Consider the following 23,118-nt stretch of genomic DNA (forward strand, 5'->3'; position numbering starts at 1 on the left):
TGTGTCTTGCTTTAGGTAAACACAGTGTGTAAAAGTCTGGGTTCCCGCAGAAGAGAAACTCCAGGGAAGATTGGGGATGGGAGGGGGGGCAGGGTGCTATTCATATTGTACCTGGGGGGGTCTTCACTTTGCATCAGGTCTCCCGGCGTATTGGAACTAGGGCTCATCGTCCGTGAATAGTGTTGACCCCACATCAGAACCAGCTGGTTCCATGAAGCCCATAATGTCCCAGTTGTGCCCTCCTTTATGTACAATGGGTACACAGGAAGTAATTTCCCATGTTGGTTGTTAACATTACTAAAAGATGAGATTTTTGCTATGTGTGATATTTATATATTTAAATAATTCTCTGTTTAGTTTTTTTTTTTAAGATTTTATTTATTTATTTCTCTAAACAAAGAGGGAAAAAGAGAGAGCACAGGCTGGGGGAGGGGGAGAAGGAGAGGGAGAGGGAGAGAGAATCTTCAGGCAGACTCCGAGCTGAGCGCAGAGCCATTGCAGGACTCTATCCCACGACCCTGAGATCATGACTTGAGCCAAAAACCAAGAGTTGGACACTTAACCGACTGAGCCACCCAGGCGCCCCCGTTTAGCTTTCTTACTCTTGTTCTCCCATGTCACGGTTAAATAGGAACCATACTTCAGATTTCAAGGATGCTTTAAATATATATATCTATGCAAAATATTTATAAATAAAATATATAAAAATATGTATAAGTAAGTGAGATTAGTTCCTTGAGGAGTCATGTTAGCCACAAGCAACAATGTCTCTGACTCTGCTCAAGGTTAACAAATCCCCCAGGCACCAGGTTTAAATCCCCTAAGCAGTCTTCTGGGTAAAGCAAACCTCCCCAAGCTGTCTCCCCCAGAAGCCTTGCCCTCTGCCGCCACAGCATGAAAACCTACAGATGCAACGGGGCTGAACCCCATTTCTGTCCCCAGGCCCCTTCCCCTGCTCCTTCTCCCTTAAGAGCAATCTCTTCCTCCTCTTAGATGCTCAGTCCCGTTCTGTTCTCTTGGTCCTGCATCTTCACCAAGCAATGTTAGCGATGAAACGTTTGCCTTGATCTACCCTGTGGAAGCCTTCTCCCCTGGGGCTCCCCTGGGACTCCCTCGGGGTAGACCGTGGCATCTTAAGCCTTTCCCTTATTGTGAAATGAAAGGCTTGTCCCTGAACTAAAAGTTTTTCACGGGCCCCCTTTAGGAAGTTGGAGAGAAGGGCTGGAGGGCTCTGAAAGTTGGTCCAATCAGGTGGGAGAGAGCAGTGTTTTCAAAGTGCCAACCATTCCCAGGGATCTTGTCGACAAGGCCTGCGGTGGAGACTGAGACACAGCCTTCCTAACGTGCTGCCAGCTGATGCTGATGCTAGTCCAGGGAGGGCTCAGAGGAGCAAGACTGGAGCCAGTCATGCAGCAGCAGCCTACAGGCTTGGGGAATGCCTGTTGAAAATGCAGGACCCAAAAAAATAAAATAAAAATAAAATGCAGGATCCTGGCTGCATCCCCCACTGTGGTCTGATTTACTGGGTCTGGAGAGGGACCTGGGAATCTGATGGAAAAATCTGCTGGCTCAGAGAGGGAAAGGCGAATGAAGCTTTCAAACTACCTGTTAGGTCCATATCACCCAGTGAGACTGGAAGGCACCAAGTAACCAGAGATTCCACAGCCTCCAAGCAGAGAGTGGGGGTTCCCTGGGGTACTTCAATCCTAAGCCATGTACTTCTGCTACATTACATCACCCTCTAATAATATTGGTATAATCAAACAATAATTAAGTAGTACATCCTTTGCTGCTGCTCGGTGAAGGTCTAAACTTTATGCATAATAGAACAGACTTTGGTCTTTTGAATCACTGGCATCTCAGTCTATCGTTCCGATGAAAGCTGATGTTTTCCTGTTCATTCATTTAACAAATACATGTAAACATCTACATGTCTGTGTACACGGCAAGTCCTTAGACTATTCCTTAGTATTAGAATTGGACCACTGGTAGGAGTTTTAATTTATCTCAGATTAGAGCCACCAGACCCCAGCAATGCATAGTAAAGCCCGAATGTCACACTCTGGACTTTGAGCCAGCACATCTTTAAAGATACATAGTATCTCCCAAAGTAGAGTGGCACCGAATTTTTCAAATTGATTATTCATAATCCTCCATTCACTCAATAAACTTTTATTGAAAACTTACTATATGCCTGGTGTTCTCGATGCTGAGGCTACAGCACAGAACAAGATAGGAATCCCCGCCCTCGAACAGGTGCATTATGGAGAGGAGAAGCACCAAGCAAGTAAGTGAAGCACATATGATTCTAAGCCTGTGACAAGTGCTAGGGGACAAATAAAGCCAGGAGAGAGAGAGTGTTCAAGGAATGGGGAGGTAAGGGAGGTTGTGAACGGTGCTGGTCGGAGGCCCCATGGAGGGGGAGGCAGGGAGCGGGCATGCATGTCTGCGGGCTGGCGCTCCAGGCAGGGGGAAGACAGGTGCAGGGTGTTAAGAGGAGCAGCAGTGGGCTGGAAGGCTGGGCTGAGGAAGGGGCTTGGGCTGTAAATGAGGCCTGAGGAGGATGGGCAGGTGGGGGATGAGAGCTTGCAGTAGGAGTTATAGAAGGTTTTGAGCGGATGTGGATGTGATCTACCCTTGTGGAGAGAGGGCACCAGGGCAGAAGCAGGGTAAGCAACAAGAAGATTCTTACAGAGGTCCAGTGAGTGGGCAGTGAAGGTACCGAGAAGTGGTCAGAGTACCGATATATTTTGAAGGCAAATCCAACAGGATTTGCCGACGTGCTGGACGTGAGCTAGAATAGAGGATAAGCACCTGGAAGGATGCCGTTGCCAATAACACTGCATCCCCCCGGACCAGTCCTAGCACCCAGCAGAGTCCTGCACCAGGGGGAAGAAGTGAAGTTGGTCCTCTGAAGCCCAGGCATGTCTTCTCTGTGTCCTTCCCCTCCCTTCCTATCAGTTTACCAGCTCTGTTACCTTGGGCTAATTCCTGAACCTCCTGAGTTTCTGGTGTTTCCAGAACTAACTCATTGAACTCCGTTCATGAGCTCACATATGTAAAATGCCTAGTGCATAGGATACACTCAATAAATTGTCATTCTTCTGCTCTCCCTACTATTAAGAGCTGATGCAGTCATTCAAGGCAAAGTATAATGACTAACTCTGTTAAAATGTTATATTTTCGGGCTGTACTTGCATTGAGAGAAGTTTTAAGTGAAAGGAATGAATCATTATTAGTAGTAGAATTGCAGGCCATTGTTGAGTAAGTAAAAGAGGGGGAGTTGTTACTTTGGGGGTGGGGTAGAGGTCATCAATTGATTTTGTTTAGGAAAGGAGGTTCAAAGCATGAGAGCCTCCAGTCACCCTTGAAATGACCTTCAACATTCATGACACAAATCTGGACTGAGTTTCTTCTTGGGATTAAGCCTTGACGATGCGGAGGAAAGCAGACAGACCTGGTCCTGCCTCCATCTGCGGGGCTTGCATACCAGCAGGGCGGAGGAACATTAAGCATAACACAATAAGCGGGCATACATGCCAGGCAGGGAAGTTAAAGGAGCTTTTGGGAAACGTGTACAGGCGGGGTGCTGGGGGCTGCCTCTTGTCAAGTAAGAGTTGTTAGGACATAACCAGGTTCGCAACCCTGGGTTTTTCTTAAGTTGATTGATTTAAAATCCTGATGACGAGGCTCACCTCCAGAGATTCTGGGGAAATGTTCTGGGCATCAGGATTTTTTAAAGCTCTCCCAAGTGATTTTGATGGCAGCCAGAGTGGGAATTTAGTTGGAGGAAATAGGTAGATTCTTTTTTTTTTTTTTTAAGATTTTCTTTATTCATTAGAGACACAAAGAGAGACACAGAGACATAGACAGAAGGAGAAGCAGACTCCCTGCGGGGAGCCTGATGTGAGACTCAATCGCAGGATCCCAGGGTCACAACCTGAGCCAAAGGCAGCAGGTTCAACCACTGAGCCACCCAGGCATCCCTGGAATTAGGTAGATTCTGATGGAAGATTGAGCTGGGGGAGATATTCAGGTGGGGTAGGAATGAGGGTGAAGACCCAGAGTTTAGAGGAAGTGTGTGGGCCCCTTCCAGAGCCTGGAGCAGAGCTGGGGAATGGGAGGGGGTGAGAGATGAGATGGGGAGTGGGCAGGCAGGTCTTTGAGGGCCATGATGAAAATGTATATGATATGCACACACAGGTACACACACATGCTAGGGAGAAGCATAGAAGGGAGGAGGTGGCCTCTGGGGAATATCACTTGGGCTTTAGGTGAACAGTTAGCAGGAAGCAAGATCAGAGTCCAGGAAACCAGTGGGGGCTGTTTTTGTGTCACTTTTGAGAATCAATAGTGGCCAGTTCAGGGGTGTGCAGAGGGGATGATGAGAAGAAATGGGCAAATTGGGGAAATATCTGGAGGACGAGAGTCAGCTCCTCCCAATGATGGGTTGGATGGGAGGAAGGGCATCAAGGAAAGCATGAACCTTTCAGCCTTGTGAAAGCCACTTCTTTCAAGCCAAGCTGCCATGTTGAGGAGCCAACCTTTCAGCTGGCCACTTTCTTTCAAGCCAAGCTGCCATGTTGAGGAGTGGAGATGAGGACTCCACTCTAAGAGGATTGGAGAATTTACCTAAGGAGTCTGACCAAGAAGAGGAAAGTAGAAGACGCATGAGAATGGTGCCTGTAGCTGAAGCAGGAAACAATGGGGCGGAAATAGGGTGCAGGGTGAAGGGCTCAGTGGGGAGCCCATAGGGTTTAGTCTCTGCGAGGTGCCCTGGAGGACAAATTCTGGCTCTGCCACTTATCAGCTGAGGACTGTAAGGTATGTTGCTTTACCCTCATAGCGTCAAGATGAGAATTACATAAGACAATGAATGAAAGGTGCTTGGCACCACTTGGGACACATGTTAGCAACTCATCCCTAAGGGAATTGTTTTTTAGTGGAGCCCTACTAGGCGTGCCTGGAGCCAGAGGGGAGCTGTGGGCTGGAGATACAGATGGGGGGCATCATGGGCAGACTGCTGTAAAGGCCAAGTGAGCGAGTGAGGTACCCAGAGAGAGTGTGGCAACAAGACTGGGGAGCCCAGGACCAGTCCAAACAGCACCTGCATGCACATGTTTCTGGACCAAGCAGGGGGAATGTGTGGCAAGGCAGGCTGAGGAGGGCAACAGAGGTTAATGAGGAGAGGCTCATGGAGAGTCAGTGTCTGGGAAACGAAGGAAAGGTGACTGTCACCAATGATGCCAATAAAACCAGACAAGGACTACAAATCTAGCTACCTCAAGGTCATGGTGACCCTGAGGAGGACAGTGTGGGTGCTCAAAGCCAAACTGCAGTGGGTTGAGGAGCTGGAGATGTGAACAGGAGGCAAAGGGCATGGGGACTCTCTTAGGGAGTTTGGCTCAGAAGAAGGCAAAAGAGGTTGGCAGCTGGTGGTGTGGCAGGTGGGAGAGGGTGTGACATAGAAGAGGCTTGAGCCCTGGGGTCCTCACATTCAATCTTCAGCTTCCCTAAACAGACCTAAACTTTACCATTTGCTTCCTCTCTGGATGTGGGCTACAAACCACAGTTGTGTGTCAACAACACCTGGGACTTTTTTTTTTTTTTAAGATTTATTTATGTATTTATGATAGACAGAGAGAGAGAGAGAGAGAGAGGCAGAGACACAGGCAGAGGGAGAAGCAGACTCCATGCCAGGAGCCCAATGTGGGTCTCGATCCTGGGATTCCAGGATCGCCCCCTGGGCCAAAGGCAGGCACTAAACCGCTGAACCACCCAGGGATCCCCTACACCTGGGACTTTCAAGCCAATTGAAATCAGTGGTGTTTTTTTTTATTATAGTCCCCTTGTTAAAGATACATAGAAATATCATTAGGCTGATCATTACTTCAAAATCACAGTAGTTATTAGATCTACCACTAGATCTTGTTATTTAATGTGTTCATAAAGCAGCACACAGACTACTATATTCCAGATTTTTTAATACTTTGAAAATTACATTCCAGTGAATTGGTTTTCTTTGTCATCCTATGTATTTTATATTATGCATTTAAAACTTTATCCTGGCACTCATTAAGATAGCTATAAAAGAACTACAATTGTTGGTGATGATGTAGAGAATTGAAAACCTGGTGCATTGCTGGGAGGCAGGTAAATTAATATAGTTGCTGTGGAAAACAGTTTGTGGTTCCTCAAAAAGTTTAACATAGAGGTAAACCAAGAAATCAAAGAAGAAATAAACAAGAACATGGAACAAATGAAAATGAAAATACAACATCCAAAACCTTTGGGAAGCAGCAAAAGCAGTCCTGAGAGGGAAATTTATAGCAATACAGGCCTACCACAGGAAATAAGAAAAATTTCAAATAAACAGCCTAACCTTACACCTACAGGCACTTGAAAAAGAAGAACAAACAAAACCAAAACCAAAGCAGAAGGAAGGAAATAATAAAAATTAGCAGAAATAAATGATATAAAAACTTTAAAAAAAAAAAAAACCCCGAGCAGCCCTGGTGGCTCAGCGGTTTAGCGCCACCTTCAGCCCAGGGCGTGATCCTGGAGACCTGGGATCAAGTCCTACGTCGGGCTCCCTGCATGGAGCCTGCTTCTCTGTCTGCCTGTGTCTGTGCCTCTCTCCATCTCTTTCTGTGTCTCTCATGAATAAATAAATAAAAGCTTTAAAAAAATAAAACTTTATAATATTATGAATACAATATAATATTATGAAAAACTACATGCCAACAAATTGGACAACCTAGAATAAAAGGATAAATTCCTAGAAACCTCTAACCTTCCAAAACCGAAGCAGGAAGAAATAGAAAGTTTGAATAGAACAATTGCCGGCAAAGAAATTGAAGTTGATCAAAATTGAAGTGATCAAAAAACTCCCAGCAAACAAAAGTCCAGGACCAGACTGCCTCTCAGGCAAATTCTACCAAACATTTAAGGAGTTAATGCCTATTATTTTCAAACTATTCCAGAAAATATAAGAGGAAAGAAAACTTCCAAATTCATTCCATGAGGCCAGCATTACCCCGATACCAAAACCAGATAAAGACACCACAAAAAAGAAAGAGAACTAAAGACCAATATCTCTGATAACCATAGATGCGAAATTCCTCAACAAAATACTAGAAAACCAATCCAACAGTACATGAAAAAAAGCATTCCCTATGACCAAGTAGAATTATTCCCAGAATGCAAGGGTGGTTCAATATTTACAAAACAATCAACGTGATACATTGCATAAGTCAGAGAAGGAATAAGAACCATATGACCATTTCAGTAGATGCATAAGAAGCATTTGATTAAAATGTAACATCCATTCATGATATTAAAAAAAAAAAAAACCTCAAAGAGGTAGGTTTAGAGGGAACATACCTCACTATAATAAAAGCCTTCTATGAAAAATCCACAGGGAATATTATACTCAGTAGGGGAAAAGCTGAGAGGTTTTCTCTATGGTCAAGAACAAGACAAGGATGTCCACTTACCATTTTTATTCAACATAGTAGTAGAAGTCCTAGATACAGCAATCAGTCAACAAAAAGAAATGAAGGGCATCCAGACTGGTCAGGAAGAAGTAAAACTATTTGCACTATTTGCAGATAACATGTCATTGTATATAGAAAACCCTAAAGACTCCACAAAAAAAACTACTAGAACTGATCAAGAATTCAGTAAGGTCACAGCATACAAAATCAACGTACAAAAATCTGTTGAATTTCTAGACACTAATAATGAAGCAGCAGAAAGAGAAGTTAAGAAAACAATACCATTTTCAATTGCACCAAAAATAATAAAGTACCTTTGAATAAACTTAACCAAGGAGGTGAAAGGCCTGTATTCTGAAAAGTATAAAACATTGATGAAGGAAATTGAAGATGACAAAAAGAAATGGATTGGAAGAAAAATATTGTTAAAATGCCTATACTTCCCAAAGCAATCTCTAGATTTATTGCAAACTCTATCAAAATACCAACAGCATTTTTCACCAACCTGGAACAAACAACCCTAAAATCTATATGGAACCACAGAAGACCCCGAATAACCAAAGCGATCTTGAAAAAGAAAAACAAAACGGGAGCATCACAATTCCAGACTTCAAGTTATACTACAAAACTGTAGTAATCAAAACCACATGTTACTGGCAGAAAAATAGACACATAGATCAATGGAACAGAATAGAAAACCCAGAAATGAACCCAGAATCATATGGTCAATCTTCAACAAAACAGGAAAGAATATCCAGTGGGAAAAAGACAATCTCTACAGCAAATGATGTTGGGAAAACTGGACAGCAACATGCAAAAGAATGAACCTAGACCACTTTCTTATGCCACACAAAAAATAAATTCAAATGGATTAAAGACCTAAAAGTAGGACTTGAAACCATAAACATTCTTGAAGAGAGCACAGGCAATAACTTACCTATAATTTGTCATAGCAACATTTTTCTAGATATGTCTCCTGATGAAATAAAAGCAAAATTAAACTATTGGGACTACATCAAAATACAATGCTTCTGGGATGTCTGGGTAGATCAGTTGGTTGAGTATCCAACTACTGATTTAGGCCCAGGTCATGCTATCTGGGCCCTGAGGGAGCCCAGCATCAGCTCTGCACTCATCGAGGAATGTGCTTGAGATTCTCTCTCTCCCTCTCTCCCTCTCTCCTTCCCCCATCCCATGCATACGTGCACACGCGTGCACACGCTTGCACACGCTCGCTCTCTCTCCCTCTTTCTAAAATAAATCTTTTTAAATAAAATTTAAAAATGAAAAGCTTCTTCACAACAAAGGAAAATCGATAAAACTGAAAGACCACCTACTGAATGGGAGAAGATATTTGCAAATGACATATCCCATAAAGAATTAGTATCCAACATATATAAAGAACTTATACAATTCAACACTCAACAAACCAATAGTCCAATTTAAAAATGGGCAGAAGACATGAACAGAAATTTCTCCAAAGAAGACATCAAGATGGCCAATAAACACATAAAAAAATACTCAACAGCACTCATCATCAGGGAAATGCAAATTAAAATTATGATGAGATATCACCTCATACCTGTCAGTATGACTGAAATCAAAAACACAAGAAACAGCAGGTGTTGGCAAGGATGTGGAGAAAAAGGAACCCTTGTCTGCTGTTGGTGGGAATGCAAGCTGGTCCAGCCATTCTGGAAAACAGTATGGAGATTCCTCAAAAATTAAAAAAGAACTACTCAAGATGCCTAGGTGGCTCAGTGGTTGAGAGTCTGCCTTTGGCTCAGGATGTGATCCCAGGATCCTGGGATCGAGTCCCACATCGGGTTCCTTGCAAGGAGCCTGCCTCTCCCTATGCCTATGTCTCTGCCCCTCTCTCTGTGTCTCTCATGAATAAATAAATAAAATCTTTTTTAAAAATAAAAAAGAACTATTCTACAACCCAGCAATTGTACTGAGTACCCCCCAAAAATTTAAAAACACAAATTCAAAGGGATACATGCCCCCTATGTTTATTGCATCATTCACAATAGCTAAATTATGGAAACAGCCCAAGTATCTATCGATAGATGAATAGATAAAGATATGGGGTACATGGGGATTAAGGAGTACACTTGTCTTACACTGGGTGATATACGGAAGTGTTGAATTACTATATTGTGCACCTGAAACTAATACTAAAACTATATTGGAATTAAAATAAAATGCTTAACTTAAAAAAAAGTTAAACATGATTATCATATGACCCAGCAATTCCACTCCTAGGTACATGCCCGAAATAATAGAAATCAGAGACTTAAACAGATATTTATATACAAATATTCATGCAACGTTATACATACAAAGTAGCCAAAAATGGAAACAACCCAAGTATCCAACAGATGAACTGGTAAACAAAACGTGGTGCAACAAAATGTGCAACAGAATGTTACTCAGCCCTAAAAAGGAAGGAAGTTCTGACACCTGCTCCACACAGGCTGAGCCTTGGAAAACTTTTCTGCAAAGTGGAATTGAAAAAAGCCAGACGTAATAAGACAAATGTGCATGATTCCACTTTGATGCAGTGTCAGAGTAGTGAAATTTATAGACAGAGCATGGAGAGACAGTTGTAGGGGCCGGGGTGCGGGGGTGGGTTGGGCATGATAGTTTAATGGGCATGGAGCTTCCATTTAAGAGGAGGAAGCGCTGGAGATGAATGGTGGGGATGGTTGCACAATACTGGGAACATAATCGATGCCACTGAGTCATTCACTTAGAAATGGCAAATTTCATGTTTTGTGTACTTTATCACAATAAAAAAAAAATATATTTATTCTGAGAACAGGTCCATAGGCCTCACCAGACCACCAAAGGTGTCCTGGCACCGACAAGGGTGTAGCGTCCCTGGCAGAGGGAGAGCAGCTGAAGATGCTGGAGACAAGGGGCCCCATCGGGGAAGTGGGGACCCTGGGGCCTCCAGAGCTGGCTGGAGGCTCTGGTCCAGGGGGGTAGGTCCCTGCTCTGGCTCCCAGAGGCACATACCACAGCGCCCCCTGGGCACATCAGCCTCCTCCTACACATACAGCATCACCTTCGCTGTCTCTCCTCATAAAACAGTTTTTAAGTCTCACCATTCAGCTCTCATCTCCTGCCCTGGTCTCAACAGCAAACAGTGCTCTTCACCCCCGAAGGCGCCCTGGGATTCTCCTGCTGATGTCCTGGGAGCTGCCGGGCCTGGGCGGGGGATGTCCCATGGCCAGCTCACTTCCCCCCTGAGGTTCATGCGGACGCTCCCCCTCCGTGCCTTGGGAAGCGAACCTTGGGCCACAGGCGTGGCCAGTAAGCGAAGGATAGGGGCTACTTAACTAAAAAAGAAAACTGCACAAATATTCAGCTGCTCTGGGTGAGACAGAGCAGTCGGCCCGATTTCCCTGGGCTGGCTGCCGGGCTGGGCCCAGGCTCACACATCACCATGGTGTTAGAGCCACGCAGTGTTTCTAGTCGCAAGAAAAGAGGAGGAGGTTGCACAGTCTGGTGGCAGACACGTGTTGAACTGCTCATCTAGAACATCCCTTCCACCTGAGACATCCCCAGGCCTCCCAGGATGGATCTTCATACCTGAGGTTGTTGATCTGTCAACATTGACCCAGTTCACATCTCCAACAGAAGTGACAGAGAAGGGACTGAAAGAGTAAGCCCCCAATTCTGGAAAATAGTTTTGTTTTTGCCAACAAAAGATAAAGCATAAATGTAAGATGTCGAAAATGAATAATTTAAATCATTTTTGTAGTGAGAAAATGTTCTGTAACATATTTCTAACTGCCAGGACAAACAGGTCTTTAAAAAAAGCTTGACTCTCAGGGCACCTTAAGTCATTGTGTCACATAGAAACCCATCATTTACATCATTTCCAGACAATATGGTCTATCCGTTTAACAACAAGCATTTCTTTATCTAACGATTTTCATTTATAGCATTTGTGTTTTAAAAAGAGCATTTTGCCAGCCAAGGCCACATGTGTGGTTGTGCAGGTTGTACACTGTGCAAGGACACCTGTTGAAGAGAGGATCATTCACATCATAGACCCCGAAGATTTGTATCTTTATTACGAGCATTCCCGGCAGATGGCAGTAAACGGTGTTGTTCTAACGAAATCAGGGAAGTAAAGTGTTTGGCAGAAGGGACATCAAGTCTATACAAAGGTACCTATGGGCCAGCAGAAGCCTTGTTGGCATGCATCTGGAGGAAGACAAAAATGGGGATGGGGAAACCATTTGAACAGCCATTGCAACTCTCTGGGCTCAAAGAGAAGAAAGCCTGAGCTCAGGGAATGGTAGTAGGTGCAGAGAAGGGGGACAAAGATGTGTGATTCAAGAGGCCAGGGAGGGGGAGGGAGGGAGGATTCCCAGGCCTCTGGGAGGAGCTATATGTGGATAGAGCTGCCACCCCTAAGGAAATGATTTGGATTTGGGGATGTGGTAAATTTTATTTACCTGCAGAACGCCCCAGGTGAGGTTGTCCGGGTGACATCACATCAGGACTGGAGGTGCAGATTGAGTGGCATGGGCAAGTGGGAAGCAAGAGCCATGAATGGAAGGGGTTTCCCTGGGAGACTGCATGGCCTGAGCAGGCCGGGGAGGGCGTGCTCCAGACCCCTGGGGATTTCATCACCTCGTGGGCAAGTGGGTGAGGAAGCAGAGGCTAGGAAGGAGACAGTCTTGAAGGGGTGGCCACTCCACGCCCTCTGTCCCTACCCTACAGTTACTGTGCTACTTCCCGGCTCCTGTGGAGGGGGGACAGCCAATGTTGGCTTAGATTGTGGACAAAATGAGAGGACACAACGCTTCCAAGATTATGTGTCTGCTGAGCTTTCCAACATCCGTTTTGGCTACAGAAATCCTTTTTTTTTTTTTTTTTTTTTTTAACGACCAGAGTCTAAGCTGTATTCCAGATGGTTCCTATTGCTGGAAGTGTGACTTCCGAGAATATAGAAGTCTATAGACTTCCATGGATGTCTCCACCGCTTGACAGAATTATAATCTTCTCACAAAATTTTCAGCGAAACGAAAATGTGCTGTAGAAACCCATTTTTCCTGTCGACTGCCAATAGGAGGATACCTGTGTTCTTGAGATCAAACCACCCGAGAATGTAACGAACGTTTATAGTTCGTGCACATATGTGGGTCACAATGACATTTGGAAATATTAATAATAATGAATGTTATTTCAGACATTTAAACTGTGAGGTCCACGTCCCGAGGAATGTTGTGGCCAAATATCCAACACAGAAGTCCTTGGTCTAGATTTTCGGCTGTGTGTTGAGAAGCTTTTCTCTTTCTAGAACACAAGGCTACCTCTGCTTTTGTGCTAGGGCACAGAATCGAGGTTTTTCTCTCCTATAACTGATTTCGGAAGGCCTAGTCCAGGAGCCCAGGCGCGTGCTGGCTGGGCCTCACCTACCTGCCTCGCGTGGGGCCACCTGCGGAGTCACTGCCCCAAGGCTCTGGCTCTCCTGCCTCGATTCCAGCGGAGTGTCCATCTGTGAATCCAATGTCTGTGCATCTTCTCTCTGTCAGGCTAAGAATAACCCGACCTCAGGGGCTTTCCGAAGGCCCGAAATCTGTAGGGCTGCCCACTTAGCCCTGCCTCTGCTGCCGACAGCTCATTTGAGGAAGTTGGCAGGATGCTTAGCATCTTCATCTGAGTGCAGGAGACACAGGCAGGCAAGTGGTAGTCCAAGATGCTAAAATAAGTTCAATTGCTCAGAAGCTTAAGAGTGGGAGGCTCCTTGACCCCCCCACACACACCCAATCTAGAGAAAGAGGGGAGAGGAGTCCTTCTTCCTCCCTGGTATGGGGACTCCAAGATGTACATCAATAAAAAGCAACTCCTTTTATTGTGCACAATGAGGAGCTATACTTTTTAACCTAGAGTTGGAAAAGCCAGTCTGTTGGTGAAAGCTTTATAATGACATTTCTTTGTGACAAGTACCCTCTCCTAAGGGAAAGAAAGGGTTGGGCAGCAGCCTGAGAGCAGCCAACCAGATGATCTACTGGGGCATGAATTTCAGATACTCCATCCCGTTTTCCCAACAAGTGTGCTCATACTTCTCAAACTACCGCCATCCCCCAGTCTTTGATTCTGAAAATACGGCCACCATATAAATGGATTGTTGGTAAACACGATATTCATTGCTTAATAACCTGGAAAAGATGTTGTGAGAATGAATTTGCAGTGATTTAGCACTTTTCATTATGGAAATTCTATATAAATATTTAACTCTAATGCGTATTTTATTCTAATTTTTTGTTAATCACATTTGCTTAGTTAATATGGCATACTTATGCAGTTTTTTTTATTACCATAGATTTTTATGAGTGATGGCAATTTCATGTGCTATTTATTTGAAATTAGGTTGATTGTAAAGACTCACACAGAACTGCCTGTTAATTTTAGAGCTTAGTATTTATGCCATTGTACCAGCAAATTCCCCCAACACACACACATGCATTTTGCCACCACATTATCAGTGAGACAACACATCGCCACATTGTCTCTAGCTTTCTAAGGGAAGGAATTCTCCTTTAAAGCCTCATTAATACTTTTGAAGGCGGACAAATTTGATTAGCAGAACATCTCTCTGAAATCGGGGGCGAAAGAAAGAGACAGAGGAGGAGGGGGAAAGCAGACAGATGGTATGAACCAATTCTATAGATTTTTTTAAATTGTGACTAAAAATGATGACATGTAAAATCGTTTTAGGGACATTCCTCTTTACCAGCCCTTTTACATTTACCAAATGACATGTTTGTTACAGTCAGATCCTGAGGGATAGGTGGAAACCCTCCAAACCCCAAATACCTTCCTTCCAGGCCCTGTAGGTATCCCCATTCCGAATTCACTTTCCAGGTTAAACATTTCCTCACTCCACAGTATGACTTAGTTCTTACCATCCGCTTTGGCATTGAGGGAAGAGGAAAAGGAGATTCTGGAAGGCATCCCAATGGGCCCCAAAGACAGACTCTGCCTACATCACTATTCTTTTCAGAGACAGCCCTGCTCTCCTGAGACGGGAAGAGACTCAGGTCCTGTTAGGGTTCGGTATTGGTCAGAATTAACTGTTCCTGACCGTGGCTTAAACAGGAGAGTTTGCTTCTCTCTCATACAAAGAAGTTTATAGACGACAGTCCAGGAGTAAGGACAGCCCAGTTGTGCGCCTCCACCGTCATAAGAGACTCCAGTTCCTTCTATCTTGTTGTTCTTTCTCTTGGCCAAATTCCAGCCATCATGGCCTCCTCGGTCTGCCAGCAGAAAGGGAAGAAGGGCACAGCCTGCCATTGATGGACACTTCCCAGAAGTGCCCTACAGTATGCCACCCGCCTCTTGTTGGTCAGAATTTAGTCATGTGACCACGGTGATCAACAAGGCAGATTGGGAAATACTCTTCCCTCCTGTGATGATGGGCTCAACCAAAAACTCAGAGGTCCAAATACTAAGGATGAATGGGGAGAATGAATGTCAGAGGCCACTAGAAGCTGGCCACGGGATCATAGAACAGGTCTTGCTAAAACATCTTACTCATCTGTAACCTGAGTTCTTTCTCAGCTTTCTGGATTTCTTTCCAGGCCTGGGCATAAAACTTACAAACGAATAAATGTGATCAAATTCAAAGGCCATTTCCAAAGAAAAGCTCTAGGAAACTCAGACTCCACTCTGTGATTGCCTGTTAACTCCCTATTGTGATTTCAGCGGAAATTCTAGAACTGGCTGGGAATGCCGCAAGGGACAACAAGAAGGCCCGGATAGCACCAAGACACATCCTGCTGGCAGTTGCCAATGACGAGGAGCTCAATCAGGTATGTCTGCCTGAAGCATTGCGACAAGCCACAGAATGGGTTTGCCAAGCACACTATTACACGTAGACCCGGTTGGCTATAAATCATTCCTGCTACAGTTCCCAAGCATATTAATACAAAAAAAAAATTCAGATCATATAAGAGAAGAATAAATTTGATAGCTATGTCATTCAGATAGAAAATTCCCTCTGGAATAGACCCGTTATATATCCTGGGTCTTGCCAGACCTTCTTTTCCTCTCTAAAAGTGAGCTTTGTGTGTGACTAGGGAAGCTGCAGTGCGTAGCTGTTATTCATGGTTTCTTCACCCAAATTTTGCTGATGATTTATTTGATGAGGGCAGAAGAATCTTCTTCATATTATAGAATTAACTCCCAAGTGCAAATGCCTCCCCCAGGAAATGCTAGATGGATGGTAGGTAGTATAAGAATTTTTATTCTAATTTTTTTTCTTCTCACATTGTGTGTGGCCAACACTCAGTTCTTATTTCCAGTCCATCGTGGACTAAAATTTCTAAAGATACAATAAAAACTAATTGCTAGACAAATTTTAAAAAACAAAAACAAAAATTTTAAAAAACAAAACATGCAATCCCAAACCAAAATGTTTTGCTATTTGATCCAATAGGTAATACAATACCTCTGTCAGTTTGCAAGGACTCTTCCTTGCAATTTCTGTATTTCTCTTGTCTTGGACAGTCACTAACTATCCGTGGACCAGCCTTGGATGCAGACCATACTTGGAGAACCCACACTGCTTCGGGGTGTTCAGACTAGACTAACGTAGTAGTACGTCGATTATTCACAAAATGAACATTAATGGAGAGCCGCATTGGTCAAACATATTTTACTGATGGGATGTGTGATCAAAAGAGTGTGGAGGCCACTGGTCTGTTGCTACCTGGGGCTAGCCTTAGTGTTGACCTTTGAACCCAGTTTCATCAAGCTGTGCTCCCCACTTGTGTAGCTCTTTATCCTCTGTTATGTCTGGAATTCCACAGCCCTGGAAACATCCCCGGCCTCAGCCTCTATACCCCTTCATCATGCCTCTCTTGTTTTGCTTTCTGTAAGAGGCCATGGGATGCCTGGATACCTACAGAGACACGCTCTACCAGGGAAACAGGAAAGCCAATTAAACCACCCATCATGCAGTGTCTTTGGGAAACCAAAGACCAGACTTAACACTTGTTTTGCCATCAGTTTGAACTGTAGTAAGTCCAGAACCAGCAAGCTCTTTGCTGCCTTAGCTCATGCGTTTCTCTCTTTAGCTGCTTAAAGGAGTGACCATCGCCAGTGGAGGTGTCCTGCCCAGAATTCACCCCGAACTGCTGGCCAAAAAGCGAGGGACCAAAGGGAAGTCAGAAGCTATCCTCTCCCCTCCCCCTGAGAAAAGGGGAAGGAAGGCGGCATCAGGCAAGAAGGGAGGCAAGAAATCTAAGGCTGCCAAACCACGGACGTCCAAAAAGGTGAGCCCAGGTCGCCTGTGTGAGTCAGGGACTCAGACAACAGAAAGTTGAAAGATCAGAAGATGAGGTTGTGGCCAGCATTGCTGATGGGCTGGGGACTCTGTGCGCTGGGAGAAAATGGCAAAGGACCTCTGGGACGAGAGCTTAAATCACACAGCAGAGTCTACTAGAGGTTTCCAAACCCAAAACACGAGTGGTCTTCATGTTTCCAGAGGCTTCCACTGCCCCCATCAAAATCTTAGGTGAGAGATGATAGCCTGGAGCCCTTCTTCATTTCTCTTGAGAACTCCACATTGCACACAAAAACATTTCTGTCTCCCACAGACTGTGTGTCTCCCACAGATGGTCACTGGGTTCAGCCAGTGGGTTGTGGATAGCCCGATGTGCTAAGTAGCTGTAGCTCGGAGATGCCATTTGCAGAGGAGTACTTTCATATGCTGCCCAGTACGATAACCACTAGCCACATGTGGCTTTTTAATTTGAATTCATTAAAACTAAATCAGATTAACAATTAAGTTCATTGGTTACATCACCCACATTTCAAGGGCTCAAGAGGCATAGGACATTTCCATGATCACAGAAAGTTCTATCAGACAGCGCTGCTTTGGAGGTTGTCAAATTCCCCTAATACAGACCTCTATGATAACACAAAAGATTTACAAGAGTTCACTCCACTTCCTTTGGGTCCCAAGGAAATTCTGGGGAGAAGGGAGGTCGAATGGTAGGCTAAGAATAACCCTTCTTGGTTCTGATGCTTGCCATCGTAAGCTGCGGGCTTTGCAAAAAAAAAAAAAAAACAAAAAAAAACAAGAATAATGTACCCGTGTCCAGGTCTGAGTGAGGAATACAGGTACCTGTGAGCCTCTTTAACACTCTTTATTTGGGGTGGCACCCCTTTATTTCCCTCGTATTGCTGTGCCTTGCTTCCCTCCGAGAAGAGCAGAACTTAACACCTAACCACTTCCTTTCACATCCAAGGTGGTGGTAGCCGTAGGAAGAACTTAATAAAGCCACTTCGGGCTTTTTCTGGATTATTTCCCATCTCTCCTTCTGATTTCTACCAACAGTCCAAACCAAAGGACAGCGATAAAGAAGGAACTTCAAATTCCACCTCTGAAGATGGGCCAGGGGATGGATTCACCATTCTGTCTTCTAAGAGCCTTGTTCTAGGGCAGAAGGTAATAAAGACAATTGTAATGTGCCGTGGTAAAAACACTATTGCATTTTTACAACCTACTGTTTGCGAGAAATGATGCTTCCTTCTTCCCTTGCTCCCCTAATACAACTTTCACCCGGGTCTTGAATTATTCATGTTTAGACTAAAGAGCTATGACAGTGTCTACGTTGTGAGAATCAACAAGCTCTTTAGTGCCAAGAATTATTCATGCTGACATCGATCAGACAAAGGTAAGCATAGGGAACCTTCCTGGTCAGGTGATAGAATGGCATCATTGCCAGGAACACCCCGTACCCCCCTCATTCCTGGGCCCACCCAAAACATCCTTAGCTAACTTTCTCAAACAGCCCTGGGAGGCCAGCCTGCCATGGTTCTTCGATGTGATTTATCAAAGAAAGAAAAATAGAAATATATGTTTCCTGAACATCTCCAGTGTTAGAAATGAATTATTTGCCAATAACTCAGTCTACTTGCCTTTCTAGACTGCAGAAAGAAAACAAGCAGGGCTTTACATCTGAACAGCCTGCAGCAGGCCAGACAGACATGCAAATAATTCATTCCCGCTAGCATAAAGTTTACAGAACAATTCATCTACCACGTTAAATGGGGCTGAAGTAAGACATTCAGGGAAGCAGTCAGTGAATTGCATCTCTGGTAGCTGAGCATTTGCAGCCTGGTAACAGGATACACCTCTACTGAAGCAATCGGGAAGCGTGTTACAGAAGCGTGTGCATGGGGCCGGCTCCTAATTTTTCACTGAAGAAAAGCATGTTCCCCAAGGGGCTGGCCACAGTTGCATGACGATTAGCTTTTTCTCCCTTACCTAGGGGAAGGTGACTGTCGAGCTCACAGGGGAGACGATGCAAAATGCCCTGCATTCCGCTCAGCTGTGAGCACGCAGGGCAGCATTTCATAGGTGTAGCCCCAAGAATTTGATCCCCAATATGCAAGGTGGCCCAACGTAGGTAGGTCGGAATCCAGGAGCCCATCACTTATCCTGAGTGAGGTCCATCGGCCACACGTGCCTGCCACCAGAGGTCTCTGCTGCTCTGGGAAGAATGTAGGGTGCTGAGGGGAGGGTGGAGGGCCAGCCTGGTTTCCCTAGTAGGAGCCGCTCTGATGGTATGTCACCCCACACCGAGGCCCCCCAGATTGGGAGATGGAAACGTAGCTCTAGAGAAGGGAAGGAGAGGGGAGGGCCCATTCCTGCTCCTGGAAGAAGAGGCTAGTTGGTTGCGTGCTGCTGGCATCATGGTGGACATCAAATCCACTGAGCTCAGAAGAGCCCACTGAAGCCCAAACAACAGGCAAACTTGAGATGGTCGCTCCACACCGCAGGCCTTTATGTGGACATTCGCTATCAATAATTGAGAGAATTAACAGATGTGAGGTAAAATGTGAAGCTTTTTAATTGGATTTGCTCTTTCCCAACCCTCTCCATCTTTCCCCCCTGACGCAGCTGTCCCTGACGCAGAGTGACATCAGCCATATTGGCTCCATGAGAGTGGAGGGCATTGTCCACCCCACCACAGCCGAAATTGACCTCAAGGAAGATATAGGTAAGGTCCTGAGACTTAGGTAGGGTGCCAGAGAGTGGCCCACTGTTTGGCAAGTTCTCCTGAAGTTGGTCATTGTCAACCAGAGATCCTCTGCTTGGGGGACCATGTCACACTCTGTATGTCACCAAACAGCATTACTAGAAAACAACTGATTTCGTTTTTAATCTGCATATATTTCCAAAATGTTTGTTGAAGGATTATATAAAAACAGATCATTAGTGCACATCTTGATGACTTTTCCTCTAAGTGAACACAGCTGTGTAACAGGCACCTTGATCACGAAGCAGAACCTCACCGGTGCCCCAGAATGCCCTCTTCCTGCCCCATCCCAGTCCCCAATCCCTCCAAGCATAACCCCTGTCCTGTCTCCTCCCAGCACAGATGGCTGTCCTCTGGGATTTTATATAAATGACATCATGCTGTGCGTCTTCTTAGGTGTCTTTTGCTTAACTTTGTAAAATCCACCCCCAGCGTTGGGCACGACTGTCGTCCGTTCCTCTTCTTGGCCATGTGGTATCCCGCTGTAGGAATATATGGCAGTGTGCTGACCCTTCCACCGCTGATGGCGTTCACAGAATTTCTAGATTGGGCCAGAAGGAGTAGTGCTGCTATAACCGTCACTGTACATTTTCGGGGTAAACCTCCATGTTTATTTTGAGCTTAAAAATTAAGAACGCCTTTGGTGAAAAGGAAATGGACATCTGGGTGAAGTTGTCTGTAAGGCTCTGCACTGAGTCACTTTATGGGGCGGGCGGGGTGCCACCTGTCCCACGGGGGTGGAGGGAGCTGGTCCGGGCTAGGTGGAAGTATTGGGGAGCATAAGCTATGGAGGGCACTAGACACAATAGCACACTAGAGGGGCACCATCCTATCCATTTTTTTTACAAGACGGAAGTGCCTTAAACTCTCATCGCAAAAGTAAAGTGAGCAAAGAAAGGGCCTTGTCCCTGGGATGCTGGGCTTGCTTCTGAGGTAAGGGAGATGCTAGTAGCTCAGCCTTGGCTGGCAGCACCGGGGGGGCCCCCCACACATGGTTTCCTCTTGGCATCAGAGGCTCTTGCATCAGGAAAGCAATCAAGATGTGTTTTCATTTTTTTTTTAAGTGGTGATAAGGTAGAAAGAACACAGGTATTAGAGCAAAAACTCAGGCTCAGATCCCAGCAGTGGGGCTTCTAGAGTCGGGATGGGTCTGTGTCTGGATTTTAGACATCACCTCTGAGCTGTGTGACTTGGGGCAGGTTTCTCAAGCTCTCTGAACCTCAGTTCCCTCCCCTGTGAGGACAGCAATAGCACCTGTGTCTTAGCGGTGCTGTGAAGACTAAGTAGGGTAACACACAGATGAGGCTTAGTGCTGAGCACAGGCCCCGACGTGGGCCTTGATCTCACAGCCCCGCTGTGATCACAACCTGAGCCAAAATCAAGAGGCAGATGCCTAACAGACTGCACCACCCAGTCGCCCCTCTGATTTATTCTTTCTGAAAGCATTGTGTGCTACTACAGAAGAGTTCGAGCGTGCACAGAAATAGCAGAAGAGGGACGCCTGGGTGGCTCAGTGGTTGAGCGTCTGTCTTTGGCTCAGGTCATGATCCTGGGGTCTGGGATCGAGTCCTGCATCAGGCTTCCCACAGGGAGCCTGCTTCTCCCTCTACCTGTGTCTCTGCCTCTCTCTCTGTGTCTTTCATGAATAAATAAATAATAAATCTTGAAAAGAAAAAAGAAATAGCAGAGGAGCATGATGAAACCCTACACATTCTGTTGCAAGCTTTTCAACCCATGACAGAGTCCTCTTCGGTGCCACCCTGCCCACAGTCCTCCAGACCTCACACCATCATATCTATGGATATTTCAGAATGATAAGGGCTAGTTTTTGGCAGCATCACCACAATACCATTATCACAACTGGAATAAGTCATGTCATCAAATACCAGTCACTATTCAAATTTCAGTCATGTCATAAATATAATTTTTTTTTAATGTATTTGATTCAGGATCCAAAGAAGTCCACACCCTGCAACTGGTTGATAAGTCTCTTAGAACCCAGAGGTTCCTCTTTCATATCTTTCCCTCCTTTCTCTCTCTCTCTCTCTCTCTCTCTCTCTCTTCAATTTATTTTGTTGAGGAAGCTGGGCCGATTAGCTGTAGGGTTTCCCAAGTCTGGATTTCATTGACTGCCTCCTCCTGATTCCATTAAACACGTTTCTCCTGTTTTTCTTATAAATTGGTAGTTGGATCGAGAGTCTTAATGAGATTCAAGGCTCAAAAAGTTTTGGCAAGACTCACTGGTCAGCGATGGAATGTTCTCCCATTAGGAGGCACATCATGCCCGGTTGTCTCTCACTGACGCTCCTTGTCTGAGTTTGTCTGTTTGTTAGGGGTGGTGTGAGGTGGGGGCTGTACCCTAATTCTAGCCCTCCTTCCTTTCTTCACTGGAATGCTTCCACAGAGACAAAGTCCCTTCATCAACACTCCAGGTTGCTTTATTCTTGGAAGTCTTCAGGGAAGAGTGTGGGTGCACCTTGCCTTCCACACGCTCCCACCCAGCCCCTTACACCTGCTTCCCCTGCTTCTCCGCGTGAATGGGGCTGCTGGCTGCAGCTCCTGGCCTTCTCCAGGCTTCTGTGACCCAGCAGATCAGCACTGGCCAGGAGCCTGAGGGCCAGAAAGAAGACTTTCTTTTTTAAGATTTTATTTATTTATTCATGAGAGACACAGGCAGAGGGAGAAGCAGGCTCCATGCAGGGAGCCCGATGCGGAACTCGATCCCGGGACCCCAGGATCACACCCTGAGCCGAAGGCAGCTGCTCAACCACTGAGCCACCTGGGTGCCCCCAGAAAAGAGACTTGAAGGCCCGAGATTACCATTTCCAGATCATGTCGCTGAACCCAAGCACATTCGTGAAGAAATTCCCTCCCATTCCCACCCCCAGGGAAGACTGACTGCTAATAGACGGGGTCCACAATCACCTGCAGGACATCCTGTGGCTCTCCAAATACAGTTCAGTGTCCCGGGGGGAGGGAGAAGCTCCTTACCCAGGTCCCAGGGAAGCCCTTGAGCTGAATAATAACCACCACCATAATAGCTATGAAGAGGGAGAGCGGAGACTGGTTCCAGGTAGCCAGATCACCACATTCATTAGAAGATGAAAGCCCTTGGGGAGAGAGACCTCATCCTGCACCTGAGAGCAGCAGCCATCTAGTATAGACAAGACGCCTAGACAAGACGCCCGTATGTCGCTCAGAGGCATGAGGACCCCCGGTGCGCAGACATGGGGTCCCTGTTGGCCAGAGACAGAGTCCCGCCATCCCCTGGGGACTCCACTTGGGCCTCTGTAGAAGCACAACCCTGAAATCTCAAGTAGAGAATTGTCATGACATCAGAGACTCAAGGGATCTCCCATCAGGAAGGTCCTTAGAGTTTAGCCTCTCAAATTTGCATTTTTCCATTGAAAACCAAGGCCAGGGTTGGAGGAACACCATCGCACGCTGCCCTGGGCCTGTGTGTGTCCTCTGACCTCAAGACTTTCCACACGTAGTTGGTGAGCTGGGCATAGGACCTTAGAGCTCTCCACCCAGAGGGTCCTGCTGAG

The 23,118-nt window shown here is 45.5% G+C and overlaps 1 protein-coding gene across 1 annotated transcript in view; it reads left to right on the forward strand.

Moving 5' to 3' along the window:
* MACROH2A2 (macroH2A.2 histone) overlaps positions 1 to 23,118 on the forward strand; it is a 48,621-nt gene that overhangs the window by 19,884 nt on the left and 5,619 nt on the right. Inside the window, exons 3-6 of the mRNA XM_072756218.1 lie at positions 15,225 to 15,331; positions 16,598 to 16,795; positions 17,863 to 17,973; positions 19,432 to 19,531. Of these exons, the coding sequence (XP_072612319.1) occupies positions 15,225 to 15,331; positions 16,598 to 16,795; positions 17,863 to 17,973; positions 19,432 to 19,531 (516 nt within the window). The remainder of the gene's footprint in view (positions 1 to 15,224; positions 15,332 to 16,597; positions 16,796 to 17,862; positions 17,974 to 19,431; positions 19,532 to 23,118) is intronic.

The sequence above is a fragment of the Vulpes vulpes genome, chromosome 4, assembly GCF_048418805.1.
Source record: "Vulpes vulpes isolate BD-2025 chromosome 4, VulVul3, whole genome shotgun sequence".
NCBI classification, from domain to species: Eukaryota; Metazoa; Chordata; class Mammalia; order Carnivora; family Canidae; genus Vulpes; species Vulpes vulpes.